At 35.5% G+C, this 22,342-nt stretch overlaps 1 protein-coding gene across 1 annotated transcript in view; it reads right to left on the bottom strand.

Annotated features, from left to right (window-relative positions):
- Positions 1 to 7,738, bottom strand: part of LOC144444566 (putative N-acetylated-alpha-linked acidic dipeptidase) — a 15,140-nt gene extending 7,402 nt beyond the window's left edge. The window contains exons 1-7 of the mRNA XM_078134040.1: positions 7,521 to 7,738; positions 5,503 to 5,659; positions 4,354 to 4,485; positions 3,384 to 3,506; positions 1,735 to 1,826; positions 930 to 1,015; positions 474 to 593 (exon numbers count right to left, since the gene is read on the bottom strand). Coding sequence (XP_077990166.1) covers positions 474 to 593; positions 930 to 1,015; positions 1,735 to 1,826; positions 3,384 to 3,506; positions 4,354 to 4,485; positions 5,503 to 5,659; positions 7,521 to 7,738 — 928 coding nt within the window. The remainder of the gene's footprint in view (positions 1 to 473; positions 594 to 929; positions 1,016 to 1,734; positions 1,827 to 3,383; positions 3,507 to 4,353; positions 4,486 to 5,502; positions 5,660 to 7,520) is intronic.
- Positions 7,739 to 22,342: the final 14,604 nt, after the last annotated feature.

Raw genomic sequence — 22,342 nt, 5'->3', positions numbered from 1 at the left:
TCCGTAGAAATATCTCAAATAAATTCCAGCCCAATCTGCCAGGCAGTTTTGGAATTAAAGACTTTTGACTAAAAAGACACATTTTTTTTAGACCAAATGACATGATTGTGCATATCACTGCTTGAAACATACTGTAATGAATAATTCGTCATCTACATATTCCTGAGAACACCCCACTAAATTTCAGGCCAATTTCCTCTGTAGTTTGTGAGTTTGAGTTGTGTTTTTATTTTACCAAAATCACATTTTTGCCCTAAATCACACACCTGTGCAATGACTATTTTCCCAATTAGACACCAAGGTAATGCCTGCACTTATTTAATGTAAAGGCAATCAGTCTGGCAGTTTTTGACTTTAATTAAATTACAGACAGACAGACAGACAGACAGACAGACAGACAGACAGACACTTTGCCAATAATATAGCACCACACAACCTCAGTTCAGTTGTGCTAATTAAAAAAAATATCTCACCTCCCTTGACCAACTTTCCGAACGCTTTGCTTAGCTCTAGCATAACAGCTGTCCCACAGGAAGGATCCACAGCTCCAAAGACCCATGCATCACGATGATTACCGAGTAAAATATACCTATCTAGAAAATTAAAGTAATGACGCATATTAGTTGAGTATAGGCAAACCATGTCGTATTCATTGCACAAAGCAATATGTACAGAGAATAAACGGTACTGGTGTAGACAGCTACTTCGATCGCTGGTGGATTTCGATGTTTCTGGAGAGAACAGAGTCGAAATCCACCAGAGTGAAGGTCTTCTGTCATAATAGAACAGTCGGGGTGTCCCTGATATTGATAACCTAGATTATCTGCTTGTAGTTGATGACGTATATACCCACAGCTATCAAACTTGTAATGGCGCCATTAATACAGCATACATAGACATTTTCCTAGACTTTACAAACTTATATTAACCTGGCTCCACTGCTCCTCTGATGAATCCAATCACATTATATGTGTTTCTTCGTTGGTTGTCAGTGTGAATGTCCATTCTCACTTTCCTACACGGGTAATAAATCATAATGATTATATCAGCTGTGAAATCTTGATATCTTTCGGCACTTGAAGTTTTGAATAACGTTATAATCGTATATTTCCTTTTAAGGTTTAAAGTATATAGAAGATCATGACATGCACGGGCCATTTAGAACAAAAAATATGGAATATATACTCTGGTCGTTCTACGTCACAACAACGCGCATCTATGTCAAGACAACACATGTCTACGTTATTAGTTCTACTGTGTTCGAAATGTCAAAACGCTCAAAGTTACCATTACTTTCCCTAATTATTTTTGGATACTACTGGCGCTGCTATAACTATGTTATTCTTCAATAATTTTCTTCATTCAGTCGGAATATACTCTTGGCCTATGGTTGTCACTACGAGTCTGTCGACTCGTAGTGACAAAGGCCCCTTAGGTCACGCGTATTTTCCTTGACTGATAAAGAAAAATATTGGAGAATAACATTTAATTAGCGACTTCTCACAAAACTAATATGAACAAAGGTACATTTCGGGGTCTGGGTATGATTGTAAACCAAGACTAGATTTTTGTGGTTAAGAACAACGCGACAGCTTTGTTTATAATATTGATTGATGGCGGGTTTGCAAGTTCCTAATTACTATGATTTTGGCAGTCTCTGGAAGTACTATATTTGGACTTATTATTTCCACTTACAAACGAATTATTTACACTTATATAAACATTGACAAATACCTGTTTGAGTCTTTGAAACCAGGTCCAATGTTGTAATTGATTCCCGATATACTTCCTGCCCATCCATTTGGAAGTGCCACAGCGTCATCCAACTCCCTTTAGATCAATCAATCGATTAATCAATCAATCAATCAATCAATCAATCAATCAATCAATCAATCAATCAATCAATCGATCGATCGATCGATCGATCGATCGATCGATCGATCAGTCAGTCAGTCAGTCAGTCAGTCAGTCAGTCAGTCAGTCAGTCAGCCAGCCAGCCAGCCAGCCAGCCAGCCAGCCAGCCAGCCAGCCAGCCAATCAATCAACCAATCGATAGATCGATCAATCAATCAATCAATGTGTTATTTAACGTGGAAATGAAAATGAAACAACAAATGTATTGCTCATACTAATAATCATGATAACAAGTATTCTAACCAAATATCAATCGTCCAAATTTACGATAACTTCTTTCAAGATCCATTTGCTGTAATCTGGAACTGTGGAACTGTATTTGGCAAATAACATACTTATACGTCACCTGCGACTACGAAATTCAATTTTTGAATGTCTAAAAATGCTGTTTCATTTTAAAACAAAATCACTTCCGCGTTATACGGTTGAGCGTAGTATCACGTACTTCTCTAATGACTGCAGTGCGGTTGTTTACATCTCAGTCTTAACTTTATCATCCAATCAGAGTACGCGTTTGCTTAGTAGTATGACGTAATGTTTACTATTTGCATATATTCAAACTTATAACCTTCAGCAGAAAAATTAGTGCGTCTTTGTTTTGCGTATTGTATTCCATTAAATGTACAGAAATGTTCGTGATATACTTTGTTGTTCTAGTTAAGCAAAAATTGCACCCTCTGTGGTGGTAATTTTCATATCCGTCATAAATTTAGGAATTCATGTTTACGGTCGCGTGACGACCGTGCGTTCGCCGTCACTGGACTTTCACGGTTGTGTTTGGAATTTTTGACTATTTCCCTGTGACATGAAAAGTACAGTTCAAAGACTTGTTACAATGTATACAACGGTGATAGTTTGTTCGCTTGACAACAAATTTGGCATTGGAAATGCTGGTTATAGCTCGATCTCTAGTTGTCTGCTAGATTTGTTTACAAGGGGACGTGCAGTGATCACGTGATACAGCAAGCAAAAATACGGCTGTTGGTGAAAAATACGCCTGTGTATCTGCAGGGCTCTCGACCAATCAGAATGCGAGATTGGTGATAGGTGACGTATAATGATTCACATGCGGTTACAAGCACTGCAAACAACACTGTAACAGTTGAACATTGGTAATTATATTTTGTAAAGTACATTTGGGCCCAGGCTATATTCGTCCTCTTTCTCTCTATATCAAAATTGTGCATGATGTGACAATAAAACATTGTGTGTCTAAAAACGTGTTGGAATTCGTTGCAATGATAGGCAATGCAATGTAATGCAATGCAATGCAATGCAATACAACACAAAGCAAGGCAAGGCAACACAACACAACACAACACAACACAATATAACAAGTCATACTTAGTGGACACTTAGTCATAATAGTCATACTTAGTCTTTCCAAGAGTATACATTCAAAATACCATTGTTTGTACTGAACACAAAGTTTACTGGCAATGCACCATGACAGAGAAATACATCCATACCTTATTTCCTCTAAATATCTTTCCGTATCTTGCAATTAAGATTTTCCCTGTCAAGTTCACGCCAAGCTTTTCCAATTTGTCAAAATCTTCAACTCTGCCATAGTTTACGTACACAAGATCGCCCTTGTGATAGAAAGGAGAACGGTTTTGTTAATGAGTGATACACTAAACAAATAAACTTTATTGCTATTAAAATCATTATGAATGAATGAATGAATGAATTAATTTATCAATCAATCAATCAATCAATCAATCAATCAATCAATCAATCAATCAATCAATCAATCAATCAATCAATCAATCAATCAATCAATCAATCAAATAGATTCCTGAAAATTCTTTAATTGATTTAATTATATCTTAAGAATGCACAGCTTCAAATTCCATATAATTTGGTAATTTCATTGATGATGATAAAGCACACGACATTGATATAGCTTGGTGATATAGTTTTTAGTTGTCATTTATTTGCATAATTAATTATTTTCATTAATTAGGCAACATCTAAAGAATGCAAGCTAATAATTTATTTCATAATTTGGTGCATACATTGATAGTAACATAGCGCTCATGTGCTATAAAGCGTGTTGAAGTAGCTACAAGGATTATGAGTAAAATTAATGGCATTCGGTAATTAGGCAATATGTAAATATATAAGCTTTAAATTGCAGACAGTTTGGTATTCTTAATTTGCCAAATTTTGGATATATCATATATGATAGCTATAGCTCAGAATTTTACTCTCAAACCATTATTGTGTGTAGGAACAAAAATCTAAAGGCTTCGTAATTACGGCAGACATTCAGTTTACATCTGTTTTTTTTTTGTTACTAGGCAGTTTCGTAAGGTTTCAATCTTTAATTTCAGGTATATTCTTTTGCGATAACAAAGCGTTTTTAATGCTATCCACAATCCTTACATATAGACATAATATATTAGCCTGTATAAAACGAAATATAATTTTCCTTACTGTAATATCGCCTTGACCTGAATATGCATTAAAAGGATTCACTATATTTTCTGCATCATCTTCTGGTCGAAGCCCCTTTTCTTTGATTGAACAGGTGAAGTTGACGTCACCATTCTTATTTAGCAGCTGGACCTGTGAAAGACAATACTTTGTTTGATAAGGCCAAATAAAATATATATCTGGTTCTGGTCAGCGCGCGCGTGCCCTGAATACCCTCGCGTTGATCCTTTTTTTCCCCGATAATTTTTGCTTTCATGTTCCTTATTTATTCCTGATATCAGGAGAACAAGCAGCTGAAATCTACCCTACATGCCAAGACTGCTTAAATACAAACCCTAAACTGCTTCGAAGAAAAAGGAAGTTTTTCAAGAGATAAATATGATAGAACAGAGTATGTAAAGTGTCAAAAAATGTGTATTTACTAATTTGCAAAAAAAAAAAAATTAGGAAAAAAAAATTCGCGTCGTCGCACCACTTTTAGAAAGTTTACCCTGACCAGAACCAGATATATATATTTTTGGCCTAAGACAGTTTGAGACGTTCCACTGCATTTACCTTTAGAGTTAGCAAATACTACGGGTTAGTTGTCGATGTTCCCGAACGAAAATAGATCTGAAAGTACAGATATTCTACGGGCTATATAGGGTTCTTCTGTTAGATTGCCATGGCATATCTGTGCAGGGTTTGTGTTGTTCAGTGTGCGTAATGTACAGTTCCCGAGTGTCAGCTGCTTATTCCCATTTTGGCCGTGGACGTAAAAACACTTTGATATGTATGCTAACCTAATTAATTAGGAAATGGGTCTTTTTCTTAAACTAAAAAGCACGACAGAAATCGTAAGTTCCGTTAAGACGGAAATGTGTTTACAAATATTATGACTATTGCTGTTGTTTTCAATAATTTGAATGTGACGATAATTCACTACAATTGCATTGGCTGCATTCCTCCGTATTTTACAGACAACCTCGCAGTGAAACCTGTTACTTTGATCATGAGAATAGAGTTCACATTTCATGGCACGCAGTCTCAAATTACTGATTGTTCAAATGACACACACTATTAAAGTCAAGCATCATTTTTCAAAATCCCTAACCAATAGAGGGGGAAAAGTAAAACAATTATTCCATTTGACAAAGGGTTATATATTACCGTGTTGTCCTGGTCAGGGTCGGGGTAGGATAATAGAACGTTATAGGAATAAATATTGGCCGAATCCAGTCCCTGACTGACCCATTCATCTCTGACGTATTCGGCATTGATGAGATCGGCAGGTGTCCCAGCCAAGTGGGGCGTACTGGTCAATCGCCTGTGAAGAAATAACATACCAATATACATGTATCATTTTTAATACGGGCCAATTTCGGTGGTCACCTCAAAATGTAACCTCGTAACAATTCGTTTGTGGTGACGGTCTGAGCACTTGTGTATTATATAAATCTGTCATTTCTGTAGATCTGTGAGACGTTTCTGAGATTCGGGACTGCTTAAAAGTAGGCTTTACCAATCATTTACATGAATAGTTCATATTCTCGATTATGTTTGTGAAAACGACTATATTTCTCGACTACTTCTACCTCAACTTAAAGTTGCACTAGCTGCAATTGGATTTTTTTGAAAATGTTTGTTATGTACAGTATTGCATCACCTGTGGGTAAACGGTATGTTTGTAGCTGTATACACGATAAATCAAATCAAATTGAGTTTGGGTCCGCACCCAAAATCAGCGCCCTCAACGATGATCACGATTTCAACCTGTTTATGCACTGCTTATGGATAACATCGACCACTGGTTACAATGTCTAGTTAGGTATTTTAACAATTTTCAGTGAATATATTGTGGTCGTCTGATAGAAAGATGATATACACCAGTTATACCAGTACAGTGTTGACATGGCAACAGGTGTCAAAACAAAAAAACATTAATCTTGCCACCACACTAGATAATATTGACCACTAAGTAACTAATAATATGTTGTTGTTTTTTTAAGATAAATAATGCACGAATATTTAGTGAATGTACTTTTGGTTATTTGAATTTTTTTTACCCAAGTTGCAGCTAGTGCAAGTTTATTCAGCAATCTGAAATCAGTTACAGAATATACATCGGTCAAATTTGTATGTCACAACACACGATGAGTACCACTTTTGTGGTAAATATTGAAAATGAAGGATGTAGAAATACTCGGAGACCATTTTACTCTTTCATAATAGAATCGAAGTGTCTGCACCATGTCAACATATGGCTCGCGTCGTGGTTTCATATAACCGCCTCAAAGTCGATTATGAGATAAGAGTTAACGAATGGATGTCCCAGTGCAAAATAATTATCCATTTAAAAAGAAAATCCGTGGTTTATATCACAGAAATGAGTCCTTGTTTCCATGACAACTAATGGTATCGATGTTTTGTAAATGTTCTTCAAATGGTGAATTATACAAATAGTGTGTACAGGGACTATGGATGGACTGCACTCTTAGCTCATAAGTGACTGAGCACCGTCTCGACTAACATACTACATGTAACAGCATGACGTTCGCAGAATACTGACCATGTATCATGTACCCTTGTACATGAATCCTATCATTCTGACAGCCTGTTGAGTTATTGGGATATATAAGATGGGTGGAGACAGTCAACCAACAGCCGACATTGGTGTGGACTACATGCAAGTTATAAAACAAAATTTAAACCCAGTTAAAACCATGACAATGAAACGTAACATCGGCTAACATTCAGATCACGAAGTAAATGCCTGCTACAAGTGACATACCATCTGGAAGTCCAACATAACAAGGTCAACAAATCTTGCATTCTTCAGAGCATGTGTAGAACCCATACTGGGTCTCTAATATGGTTCAGAGACTTACAATTACAAGCCCGACTCCATGGTACATACACTTGTCTACTCATGAGAGTGCAGAACATCTCCTGGCGGGAACACAAGTCCAAATCTGAAATCTATGGCAACATTCCTTGAAAACCAGGACATATGTAGGATGCCATTTAGAAACATGATATAAAAGATCAAAGCATATTATATTTCTTCGCGACTCAATTCAGTACTATAGCAAGATAGACCCCGTATCCAATAACTAGTCAAAATCTGAAGCATCATGCTAGCTCGACTGTTGGGAACAGTGCAAGTTGGCGAACGTATATGTACTCACTTCAAATATTCTTCGATGTTAGGAGCTTTCATTTCAGCCACAAGGTCGTTGAAAATTTTATCATCAACTGGCTGCTCACACGCCGCACCACACTTTGAATCGACATCGCGACTTATTCCAAAATATCCGATCAGTATTCCAATAACAAACCCAATCACCAATGTAACAGCAATTGCGATAAACCACATACAACGTTTCGACGACCGTTTGGCATGCATACTCGGATATTCAGACACGATTTCAAATCCAAACCAAGCTAACGGAAACCAAAAACGGTTGTGTTAAAACGTTCATATGCCAGAATGTAGTAATGGGACATTAAATTCAATCGACAAGAATGTGATTGGCTGGGTTATGAATCACTGTGCATTGTTTAAAGAGATTTTTCACAAGCCAATGTTCCTTTAGGAATCTTCAAATATGTAAATGGCATATGAATTTATCCGTGCAAGCTCTCTTGAATGTGACAATTTACACTAATCATTAATAGCATACAACGAAAAGCAACTTGTTATTCCCCGTTGGCACGGGAGGCGTCAAATAAAAACTTTTACAGTCACGTCACTGTACCTATAAGTCTATAATTATTGGTGTCAAGTTTGTCTTTGAGCTATACCACGTTATAAATTCTTGCATAGCAATTCTCTCAAACGATCTTTAGTCCCATTCACAGCTTTCAAACTTGAGTCGGACGGCGAGACAGTACACATATATCTCTGCAGACTGGACGAGTTATCACTAAAAACTGCTGTTCTAATCATATCTACTGGATGGTTAGTACGTGTATTGGCGCATATCAGGGTTCCCTGATTGTCTGACGACACGATATCACACAGATTTGTAATAATGAAACAATTATCTCAGATTTCAACACCCCATTCGTTGTGACCACACTGTCACAAAGTGGTGCTTTTAGTAGTTTATTGGCCGGGGTCAGCGACTTTAGGTTGAACGGTCACACTTGTTTACTAGCTATGGAACTTAATAGAGACTTGTTTACTCAGTTAAGTTGTAAATTAGCATAATATGTGGTATATTGATAGGCATATCTGTATTTATTTATTTATTTATTTATTTATTTATTTATTTATTTATTTATTTATTTATTTATATATATATATATATATATATATATATATATATATATATATATATATTTATTTATTTATTTATTTATTTATTTTTGAATGTCTATCACTTTTCTATCCAATCCTGTTGTTACCAATGTAATATGTACCATCATTTGGCTGTTGGTATGGGCGTGGTCGTGCTGCTAGGTAGATATGTGTCTATCTCGTGTATCTTCTGAATGTCTATCATCTTGCTTATCCCATGGAAGTGTGTAGTACTTCCATGCTTATCCATTCCTATTGTTAGTTCCCGAAAACCTGACACAAAGCCATATCATATGGGACATACGCATGTCACCCTGTTTTGCGACAGAGAGACTTCGTTTAAGTGGCTACCCCCATATTGTTAGGTGCAAGCATTCTTTGGAGATCTTGACATTTGACTTTGGCCTTGAACTTCAGGTTTGATTATCATTAAGCCATTTCTTTGAATCTTTGAAGTATTTCTGTTCTGCCATTTTCTGTTAAATCATTTTCACAGGTAATATACAAAAACAGAAATATACACAAGTTGTACGTTTGGTGCTCACATACCTTTTTACTGAATTATGGTCATATTAGTAGTATAAATCAATCTATTAGTGCATAATTATCTCAAAAACTTTAATACCTAGAGACTCCATTCAAGTGTCTAAATATTCACGTGTAAGCTTTCTTGTAAGACAGCGATTTTTGACCTTGACCTTGACCTTTGGGGCAGACTATCAAAATTAAGCCATTTCTTGTATATTACAGACACAAATTAGCAATTGTGTGTGACCAATTTCTTTTAGATCATGTCTAAATGTAATACAGAGCGATACACATGCATTACTTTTTGGTGTTCATATACATTTTTACTGAATGACAACCGTATTTGTAGAGAACAATCATGATTTACTGTTATGTTAATACATAGAGACTCATTTCAAGTGTCTTCATTTGAACACACCCTAAGTAATCATCTCATCATATATCAAGGCAATTGGTCAGACAGTTTTAGACGTCAAGGTTTTCACAGACACAGACACACACACACACACACACACGCGCACGCACACATACATACATACATACATACATACATACTAAGTATATTTTCAAGTTGTGTGTGAAATACGTGTATGTAACTGTCAATTTGCTATGGTCAGAAGCAAGTGTTATCTCGTCATCGAACTTCTGTCAGGATCAAGTACTGAAGCATTCAATCAAACGGCTCTCAACATCACCAATATCGAAATGTAAAAACAGTGACATATCGATTGAAAAGCTGCAATATTCCATGAATGTCTATATAAATGCTAGGCTTAAATATAAGTTTATACTACAATGTATTAGCTGCAGCATGTGTTTCAGCATGTGTAATGTAGGAGTGATAGTTCACTGTAACTATTATTAGTATACCAGTTCAAGGCGTAATTAATTACATTTTCACTTGAGTGTTTTAAGTTGTCACAGAACATGTCAAATGCAGGCACAAGGACATTGGTGAATACCTAGTCTCTTAATTTCACAAATTCACTCAACAAGTTATGATGTTGGGTTATCGTTATCGTAGTAGCCTTCGTTGTAACATATAACAAACAATTCCATACAAATATCTCCATACTCGGACTCCCCGGCTCGGAATAGCATCTCACTATTATAAGGTGTGGGATATTCCTAAATTGATATAACTTGACCTAAATCCCACGTGTGTCATTAAGGGTTCAGGCCTATATTTATGTCACGCTGGAGCAAGGCATATTTATGTCATTAGGAGGCAAGTTTATTTTAATTATGGGCATTTTTTTTATTCAAATGTTACTGATCATCACTGGTAAAATGAACTTTATTCACTATTTGTTTCACGAGGTGTACTACTGGTATTATATTTTGTTTTCATCTTGTTCGTCATACATATAAGGTTTTCATGCACGAGTAGAGCCTTGGGAATTAGAAAATATAATTCACACGTTCACCTTTGTAAAATATTTATCTAAGTGGATATACTTCGGCCCCAAGTGAATTACAATTGTTGTCCTTAATAATACAGTTCATAATTTCATATTACTGTGGTCGTAATATAATGTATTCGAGCAAAATGATAAAGTGATAAATTCTGTCATTCTTGTAAAATGTATAGGTACTTAGGGGATTGTTTTGGCCGTTTGTAGTTTTCATAGTCCTGTAATTGGAGTAATTAATTTTATGGAACGTTTTTGCCATGACGACACGATCTGGGATTTGAATTGTTATAATACAAACATACTGCCCTTGGAAATGAGAATCTTTTCTGAGGATAAACATATCCATTGATAACACGTTAAGGAAATACAGACTTGCGTTTGAACAATCCTGTTGTATTGTGTCATAGTATTAAATAACAAAAGCAATCTAAAAATCATCAATTTAGAGTATTTCACTGCAAATTTAATTTCAAATCAATTTGCATAATCGTCATCTTTGGGTTAACGGTTCAGTATATAAACAGTACGTCATATCGCAGATCTACAGATCGCTGAGGTTGACAGCGATATTCCGCATTTCTCTTGAACATCGAATATCACGGAGATATGATGGAAATATCCGCGCGTTTCTGGGGAAAGCGACACATTTTGCCTGCCCATATTTTAGTAATTGCTTTGTACGTACATCTGTCAGGTAAGTCAGTTCAAGTTCAAACGTTTCCTATGTCCAGTAGAAAGTCTGTCTCACGAAACTAACACCAATGACTATTGCGTATATGCAAAGGATGTTTTGAGTACCGTAAGATGAAAAAGCACGAATGAAACACTGAAATATGTCAACTTTACTAATAACGAGATTCCTGATCAGGAAAAGATGGGTTAGTTTAAGAGGTGAGATCAATAGCTGATTGTACTAAATTCTTTGAGACCCCCCTCCCACCCCCTCAAACTAATTTGGCCAAAATTGAAAATTGTCTCAGACAGCACAATTTCAAATCAGTATGTAGTAGTATGTAGTGCTATGAATACAAAGCCAATATGTAGCGAGGAAAAGAAAGTTCTTTTGTTGATACTTTCCTGTATTTTAGTGTGTCGCATTTAGCGAAAGTTCTTCCATTTCTCAATTTGACATTTTAGAAATATTTGTATTCAGGGCTACACAAGAGATCGATTAAAAGTAAAATCATTTTTGTAGGATGAAATTTATTAAATGGCTCACCCCTCTCCCCCCAAAAAAAAAACCCCCCAACCCCAAAGTAAAAGAATTGAACTATTGATCTCACCCCTTACAAGTTCTTGATATCGTTAAATTTAGAAACTACTATCTTAAAACCCTTGTAGTTTTATTTAACCTTGAACATGGACATTACTTGTGGTCATTCATTCATATTCGCGTATTTTCGTGTTCATCGACAACTTTCACGGCGGGACCTGTCTTATTATTCCAGTGTAAGCTTAACGGTTCGATTGAGAACTTGAACAAGTGCTGTTATAGTAGTTCATTATGCATGTGACATTGTATCTGCAAATGAATGTTCCACATATGCATCTTGTTAATTAAACCCAGAAAATAGCAAATTAATGTAATAAGTTAACATTAATTATTGTATGAAAATGAGTTCAGGTCTTATTAATTCAACCCAGAAGATAGAATTGTAATAACGGTGAAAACCTTGACATGTTACCGCCCTAACTAGGCTTAGTAAGGATACCTCTACATTGTGTTCAAATTGCTACCGCCAGCATTGTTGATGTCCATGAATATTTTCGGTGATTTGACAAGGGACAGAACACGCAATTTCCAGCCTAACTTCAGTTCAGTTTTGAACTTGAACACACGTACTTTTCCCATCTCAACCCAATACGCTAACGACGTAAAATATATAGGCAGCTATTAAAATGCTTGTACGCACAGTTTCTATAATTTAAGTGTAAAGTAAACCGTAACACCCCTTTTCAAAATAGATAGTGGGTTTTAAAAAGTAACACGGATATGTGGTTATATATTCAAACATTAACGTTCGCGAAAGTTACTCTTATATTTGCCATATCCACCATATCAGTCAGTACTTCTGGTTAGCTTATGTTCCCTGCCTAATTATTTCAATATTCATTTCTCATTTCTTCTTCATATTTGCTTGCACTGTGAATTATTGTTATTTCAAACAGGTTCATCGCCATACATAAAAGTGTTTGCTCCGAGACATCACGCTGGAGCGTTCTCGTTCTGCCAAAGCATTGGTCTGAAGTTGCTTCAGATCGATAGTGAGCCAAAAGAACAAAGTTTGAAAAACTTTATCAATGATATCAGCGGAACTGGACTTTCTTTCTGGATAGACGCCGTGATATCCTATAATGAAACGATACAAACATTGGCTGGACAGACCATAACTTATAGATCCTTTTACTTTGACCAATCTTCTGGGTCGTGTTTGTTCTATCGGTGAGTACAGTATAGGTCTGCAGTATAGATAGCGTTTGTTTTCAATGTCAACAGTTTTTACTATACATGTACAACGTAACACGACGTTTAACTGTGTCTATGGTTGGTTATCAAGGCATGGGATAACGCTTGGACAATGATGAATATATAATCTTAAAACGCGTTCACTCAGTCATTCATAATGAAGACAGACACAGATAGACATAGACAGACACACAGACACACATACATACATACATACATACATACATACATACATACATACATACATACATACATACAGACAGGCACAGACAGACAGATGTACCCTTTAATGGTATAATGCACATTGATTGTAAATTTTTATTTTTTTAAACACAGGTGTGATACATCGTGTTTTTACCTGAACGATGTATGCGAAGACAAAAAACGTTATATATGTGAAAATTCAAGTACGTCAGTATTTTATATTAAACGTTTTATTTTCTGTCCGTGAGAATCTCTGTGCATGTATAAGTAAGCAAGTATGCATCTGTAATCTGCTCGACTGAAAACTTGAAATGTTTATTTGACCAATCATTATTTTTAACACCAATCTAATCTAGTTCCCCGAAGTTGGGGAGGGTGTGTGTGTGTGTGTGTGTGTGTGTGGGGGGGGGGGGGTTATTAGAGGTTCCCTCCATGCTTCCGTGTGTAATAGGTCGTCCCTCTGACATGCAATATCCAATTTCATTCAAACTTAGCAAAAAAGTGACACATCTTATGGGACATATGCAAGTCACTTAATTTGGCCGAATTTGGCCGAATGGCTCCCTATCTATAGTTAAAAGTAATTTTCACTGCTCGACTCAAAAAATGTAAAATATAGAGACTCCATTCAAGTGCCTACACCATATTATCTGGGACAAACTTTCAGTGACAGATATTGACCTTTGACCTCGACCTTGACAGTCGGGGTCGATTACCCAAATTAAGCCCTATCGTGCGTATCCCTGACTCTTTGTAGTATTTGAAAGATGGCAATTATTTTAATACATGTTCACAGGTAACATAGGAAAAGAGAATTACTTTTAGTGCTCATATCACTTTTTACTTAATTGAAGTAATATTTGTCCTAACAAACTCGTGACTACTTTATTCCATAACTCAATAATACACAGACTCCATTCAAGTGTCTACATATTATGGGTTAAACCCATATGACGTGTAAGCTTTCTTTTGAGACATTTAGACCTTGACCTTCAGATTCATCTGCTTGTTTTGACACTGATGTTAATTATCATTATTGTTCAGATGTGATACTGTGTATGACATGCTAACTACGCAAAGTATGATAGTATTGCATCAGTCTTACAGTTCTCCTATACATTATTTACAATGTCGACCCCTTTCACACTAATAAATTATATTACTTATCTGACAGCAGAATGTACAATCATACTGCGAGTCGACAATTGAAATATTTATTTAACACACACGTGTGATTTATGTATAATAATTATATTCCATATTTTAATATTTCATTGGACGATAGCTTCTTCAACGTTTCATACCTACGATCTGACATCCCGGAACGAGGCTATCGATCACTGTATAGCTTTAGGTTTTACATTGGTTACAGTCGAAGATGAGCAAAAGGAACACGAGGTTGAAAAGGCAGTTGTGGCGGCCGAGACAATAATATACTCTAGTCTGTACTATAATGCTTGGATTGATGCCAAAATTATGTACAACGGACAAGTGAAGACTAACGATGGCGAAGTTTTATCTTATTATCCATTTAGTTTTGATGTGAATGACAGAAAGGGAGAGTGTGCGAAGTTGCAGTACGTATATTTTGCCTGTTGATTATGTGTCGAGGACATACTATCTTAGATCAGGCAAACATATAAAATAAAATATTTTGTTTCCGATAACATGACTTCAGAAAATAGGGTAGGTAGGTTGGGATTATATTTTTTGACCCAAAGACAAGATACTCGTTGGCCACAATACTTCCGTTGCAGTTGATGAGGTGTAAAAGAAGTAAATGAAGACAATTAATTATGTGATTCGGAAGTAGACAAACACAATATGCAGACTGTACTATTATAGGCTGACGAGACATCGTTTCTCTCTGGAATGAAATTCTAAACAAAATAAACAAAGATACGTTGGCAAGAAAATCTACAAGGCGAATGGAAGTAAATTGTCGCATTTTTACGTTTTGGCATGCATGTACAAATGTTTAGGGTCGACTGCTTAAACTATGGTTTGTCGGGTTATTGGAAACGCACTATTTTTTATTTGGCCTTATTACCATGTATGTTTAGATAGCCTCCTATCTTAACAGTGACACAAGAAATCTATGTGTCCCCTAACGGAACTAGATCAACAAGCAAACCATCAGTAACCAGCACATTTAAACATTCAAGTGCATTTGGTATATTTTACATATGTGTGTGACTATAATTATGGCTAAGGATTATGAAAGTTTGGCATTGTCAAAGTCCATCTTCCCAGAATGTCAGAAACAATAACAAATGGCATGAATGCATGCATGTATGCATGCAATTATGAAAACAATGTATGTATGTACTTAACACGTAGATGTGTTAACAGGAAAAGTAAAATGTCAAATATGAAAAATAGCAGTAACAATACCTAAAAATACAATACTTAATTACTGTAATAATATTTAGTTGGTGAGGATAATTACTGGGATTGGGGTGTCACGGATGGAGCAGTTCTTTTGAAGCACTCATGCAGCATACATAATAGGAAGTTGTGAATTGACTTAAATAGAAAAGTCATCACAAAGGTCCATGATATATCGTTATTCATTGGGTCCTAAAGTTTAATTGACACTATTTACTTGTTACGAAGCAACAATTTCAAAAAAAGCTAGCCCTTATTAAAAATTGATCTTTAATCAACAAAACTTCATTTCATCAATTAACAGCGCAACAAAATATCAGTCTTCCAATATTTCAACGACTATCAGCCATCTTCATCTGGGAATGAGGTAATGGCCTAAACAAAGGTCATGACCTCAGGCCTAAGGTGGTGTAAAAAATTTAATCCAATCCAATCCAATCTTTCATCCAGTAACACAAAGCTGAATTCTTATATAACTTTATTTTGAAAATAGTACACATTTCAAAGATATACTATTAAGCCTAGTTGTCATTCTATGTACACAAACGCCATACATCTTTTCACTATCGCTGTTTTATGTGTATACACTTCGACAGGTGTAACGTAAGTGGGGAAGCGTGCACTTGGATAAGTGGAAATTGTAACAACAACCACTGGTACATATGTGAAGGCAAAGGTAGGAGTAATGTTGCTGTGAAATACACAAGATCACAAGAAATTGTATGAAGTTGAAATGCATCTGTTTGTCTTATCATTATTATGTTACCTTTGTACTTGAACAACAGAAAGACTGTTAGTTACAGAATTATCCATAAAACAAATACAATCATGTAAGCAAATAATGAGAAACTTATTATCTATGTTCCGTTTTATAACTAGTTCATGGGAATTGGTCTATCTGGACACCGTCCAGTGAATGTTCAGCAACATGTGGAAATGGTACCATGATTTATGTACGTGAATGCAACAACCCAACTCCTTATAATGATGGGAATGACTGTGAAGGCCCTGCAACCATGGAAGAGACTTGTCAAATCATGCTGTGTCCATGTAAGAATACAAAGCGTTCTCAATGTCTTCGAAATCAAGATGACAGCATATGCACATCTATTGTATTTGAAATTAATATGTTAAATTGTTATAGCAAACCTGATTATATCTCGCTATTTGAACTATTCAAGTGCGGTCGAACTTTGCGCTCATAATCAAATCTACCATTCCAGATACATCACATTTATGCTTGTATGTATTTCACGTATAAAATGAACAGTCTGTGTGCCGATACATTTTACCCTGTAATACGCCAGAGGAGACTGGTCAGTAAAAGCTCAGACCACTATAGTGGTCTGCACTGAAAGTGTGTAGTGTCCCATATTTGACATTGTTTGTTTTAAAACTAAATTACACGCTACCAACGCAGAATATTGTAAATCACTATACAACCTATGCATTAGTACTTATTTTCTCATCAAATGTCTTTTCAGTGAATGTAATCGCCAGCATCAGAGAGGGTGTATCGTACATGAATACAACAGCTAATAATAATACCAAGACACAGGTGAAGACAATTAAATATAGTAACAATTACTTTTTTATGATCACAACCTTCATTGCTATCAACATTGCTATTTAGAACTGCTTGAAAGCACACACATTCCCTAAGCAAATGACGGATACACTTGGGGGCTTATGATGATGATTGGATCTCTTGCAACCAAAAAACACTTTCATGGTTTGTATGTTTAATGTTACATTTATTATAAGAAACCCTCTCCAGTCACTTTCCGATTTCTGTGTGATTTCTTATATGAGTGTCTTTCAACCCTCTGAAAACTTTGGTACATTTCCTATTATAGATCATTGGTGCGATGGCTACCTTGCAGAACTTCACCTCTGACCTCATAGCTATGAATATTACCAAACAGGAGAGTGTCATTCTGTCTCAAGGTACTTCCAGTCCTGGCATGAAACAGCTAGTTTTACTAATTGCCAGTTCTCATCTAAAGATATTCAATTTGCAGTAGCCTTATACTTAAGCAATTGCTGCATATCATTAAATGACAACAAAGGTGTACTCAAGATAAAGAATACATTGGTCAGACCTTAAAGTGTTAATGACTGAATTGAAGACAAGACTTCGACATGATAGAATTTAGTGTTTTAGCTCCATGATGACTACTTAGTAGATACAAATATTATCAAAAGAGTACAGTGCGTTATTAAGTGAAGAAATATGTTAAGAATTGGACAAATGGTTATATCATAAATAGACTTTTCTCACGTACCCATGGTAATTTGAATTATTATATATTTTCAAACTTTACTATGAACTGTTCTACCCTTAGGTATGCTATACAGACAGCTCATATATAATTGATATGGTATAATTTCACATGAGTTCATGCAAGTTTTAATTCATGTAACTGAACCTAGATAATTTGTTTGACTTTGGGCAGAAAAGTATTATTAGTCTAGATGTGGGATAAGCAGTATCTACCATCCATTGGACATCAAATCTGTTTACAAACCAAACAACAGAATCAATTGAAATGATAGGAAAAGTATAAGTTGTCAATGTTTATTATTTTGAGAATTACAGTAACGTTTTATAACGTGTATCTCCTTTTTTGGAATAACAGAAGTCCTGAATGGGATAGAAGAGTTCATAAATGATGTCAGTGCAGTAGTTAATCAAGATGAAGAGTTGGTGTTAACACAGAAGGAAACCCAAACTATGACAGATACAATACTGGAAACAGCTGATGACCTGTCCAGATTGATATTTAGTAAAGGTGACATAGACAATGGTTCTGTAGTTTTGAAGACTCCCTCACTTGAACTGCACTTGACAAGTAGTTCGGTCGGAGAAGCTTTCGATACAACGGTAGTCTTGGCAGATAATACAGAGTTCATCATGCCACCTGTGGAGTACATATTCGATAATCTTGCCACGAATGATTCCGTCAACACAATTGTAAGTTTCCTCACCACTACTTGCTTCAATTGTTATTCTATGCATGTTCCACCATAAGGAACACTGTGGGTTGCTATAGAAACCTTCACATTCTCAAAATGAAAAACGAAACAAAATGATGCTCAGCATTATTGATGATTGCTATACATGGGTATTGATGGGACCATTTTGATCTTGACCAATTGCAGAAAGTTAAAAGGGATGAAAGGTAAATCAAGAAGGAAAACAAACCTTAAAGATTCTATGCTTAATATAGTTCACTTAAAGAACTTCTACCAACCTCTACTAACCTCTGTTGTTTCGAATGTTCGTCACAGATATTCCGTGTCAGCGGTGATTACGGTGATCTAACCAGTGACAGCAATGGCTATAATAATGGTATACTTCTACTGTCATTTACGGATAAAAATGGAAAGAAACTTCAGGGTATGTATGATCAGTTGCCACTTATAGGAATGTTAAATTTATCGTAAAACACAGAGAAAGGGTGTTGAAAACAAGGAATTAGTTTTATAAACAGTCACTGTTATTTCAGTTGGCATGGATTTGCATTCTATGTTTACCATGATCTTTGCCAATTACATTACAGTGATGACGAGATATATGATAGATGTGAGGGTCAATATTAAAGTTAATGGCACAGAAATAGCTGTTTTTGAATGTTTGATAGACTCTGGTAAAGTCAGTTATTTTTATAGTGTTGTTAATATTTTAGATTAATTTTAAAGAGGAATCTAACGTGACCGAGAAATGTTAGATTATTAATAGTATGAAAAATTGTGTTTGCAGAAGATAATTAACAGGTCATCTTATATTGATTATACATGTGTCATTAATAATGAATGAACACTTGAATTACCAGTGTCAATCCGCTGCTGGAAATCTCTCAACCGTAGATGGGCTCTGGCAAAGACAACCATCCCCTGTTATTCGCAAGCACCATTTTCACATCAACACGGAACTTTCATGGTCACACAAGATTTTGCTTTTAATTCAAAACTTATTCACTGAAATATTTTCATTTGAAATAAGCACTTTGCCAATGCAAATGTTTAATGACAATTAAATTAAGACAATTACTTATTGTACGTGTGTCAATTGTCGTACGAGTCACTACCTCTTAACTGATTGCATGTATATAACCACAGTCAACAGTACAAAGAAGGACATAGAAATATCGTTTCCAAACAGTCAAGTATACACGACTACAGAGACCAATTCCACCATTGGCATGTATTATGATGAAGTTGACGACGTTAACCATTATCAATGGAATGTTAAGGTAAATAATTACATGTATTGTTTCTAAAAATACATGCACAAACGCACGCACGCACGCACACACACACACAAGGCACATGATATACATATGTACGCACGTTGCCTTTACAAATTGTTAAGCAATCCATAATATGATGTTGGCCATGTTACTATTTCATCGCCTACTTGTCGAGTAAGTGTTTTGTTTGTTAGAACTTTCCGTACCAGGGGTTTCGTGTTCGTTTTACATTGCATCGTAGTTCTTTAGCAAACCATTTCCAATTCGCTTATAATGATCACACACAACAATATGAGACTTTGTGAGACTCGTTGTAATAAAGAAAAACATTATTTATAAAGCTAAAAGTGTAACTTGAAGAATTATAGTCCAGACTTGGAACTACCTGTTGTTTTCAGTTCTTCTGGTATAAATTATGTTTCGAAAACTACCGTTAGATATACTATTATTGAATTAAAAAAAAACGTTTCACGAACGTTTTACACAACCGTATAATGTATACAATGTGGCAATGTTATTTAAAATTTTCAGAGATCGTTGATTATCACTATAAATGGCGACAATTAACGAATCTGTCGATGTCTTCATTCCACAAACACACAAGTCTGGTAATCAGTTCAAGATGTTGAGGGAAATTACTGTAAACAAATTTTAAAAAATGTACTGCGTTGAACTAAAACAAAGTTCCAAATTTTAATATCTCTATCTTTTCAAAACATCGTACATCGTACATCGTACTGTTCTATCTTGTTACAGAACTTGTTAATTCTTCATGCTGTAAACATCATGGTCATGAGTTCAGAACCTGTTGAAACAACGAAGACCGATGTATACATGAATGTTGTAAAAACAAGCAATCCTACTATGAAACATGGACACGGTTTTAAATTCAAGACGAATCTCACTTTAGCTGGGACACTTTCTGAGACTTTTATTCCTGAGGAGGAAATCATCTATGATGGTGATTATATCTTCGAGTTTTCTCTTGCAACAGGTTAGTCGAAACAACTATTAATTGTGCATGACGTGAAAAACAAAGCTTAACATGTACATTAGAAACCCAAGGAGATGAGTTGTTTATTATAATGTACATGATACACTTTTGACATTCATGTATTGATTTGATTTCAGAGTTGGACGAAATAAACTTCAACATCACTTTGACCCAACATAAGTGTGCCTATTATAATGAGGCTCGAAAGGAATGGGATAGCAAAGGGTGTAAGGTAAGAACAGCGTTTAACATCCCAATCTGAAGGCAATAAAGTTCATGTGGGGGGGGGGGGGGGTAGGAGGCTGTAATATTTTATATCACATTTGGAGGTTTCCATATATATTAAGTGGCTGTATGTTGAGTTTGTGTATATTCCATTCGCACAGCCTGTCAATACCTGACAGAAATCGCAATTTTGACTAAATTACTACTTTTTCTTGTAAGGGAAATATAATTTTCATTTGTCCAGCAACTGTAGCTTGCTTCTGCGTCAGACATATATTAAGACAACATTTATTGATGCATGTACGAAACGATGGTAGCAAATCAAATGTTGAACTCATAATTTCTATTGTATGTACAACCTCCTAGGTATCACCGAAGTCTAATCCAGTGTCAACAGTGTGTCTGTGTAATCATCTTGGATGAACTGAGCATATATATGTATAAGACCAGAGGAAGTATCAACACTATGTATGCATAAAAAATCTTGGATCATGTTTTCTATGACTGCTGATTGCAATTTAATAGTTCCTTTCAACAGGAAGCGATTCATCGACATAAACTATCATTTTAAGTCTTGTATACATTGAACTGTTCGACCATTGGATCCAGTTTTATCCATTTATGGATAAGTATATATCACTTTTAGAGGCAGTGTAAAGAAGTGTTAGCAAAATAATGTATGTAAATAATGGAGTTAACAGTAACAATTGTATAGTTTATATATCATATAACAGTGACATGTGTTTATTCCAAGTTTCGACCATCAAATGTTTGTTTTATTAAAGGTTGGCAAGTTTAATGAGTTAGATTGGCATAGCTTGCAGCTAATATCAATATAGCAATGAGGAAATTATAGGTTCCAAGTTTTCAAATAGTTGAAGATGGCATATACAACATACGACCACTGGATTAGATGAGGTATGTCCAAGCATGTCAGTAGCAGCTAATTTCCCAGCAATTCAAGTGTTTGTCCTGTAACATAACCTAAGTATGTTTTTTAAGATCATGTTTTTTTTTTCATCCATTGATAAACTCTATATCCAACAAGCTTACTGGATATTTTTTTCTTCTATTTTTATGGCAATTTCAAATTCGTGTCAAAATTTCAAACTAATCGTTCATGACACAATTAGCTAAGCACTTAATATATGGTGGGTTTAGTTTGAGAACAGAGTCATATTTCTAGTCTTCATATGTCGTCATTGGGATAACATTGTCGACCTACAAATCTTT

The sequence above is a fragment of the Glandiceps talaboti genome, chromosome 2 (genome assembly GCF_964340395.1).
Source record: "Glandiceps talaboti chromosome 2, keGlaTala1.1, whole genome shotgun sequence".
NCBI classification, from domain to species: domain Eukaryota; kingdom Metazoa; phylum Hemichordata; class Enteropneusta; family Spengelidae; genus Glandiceps; species Glandiceps talaboti.
This window is presented reverse-complemented; position numbering and strand designations above follow the sequence as displayed.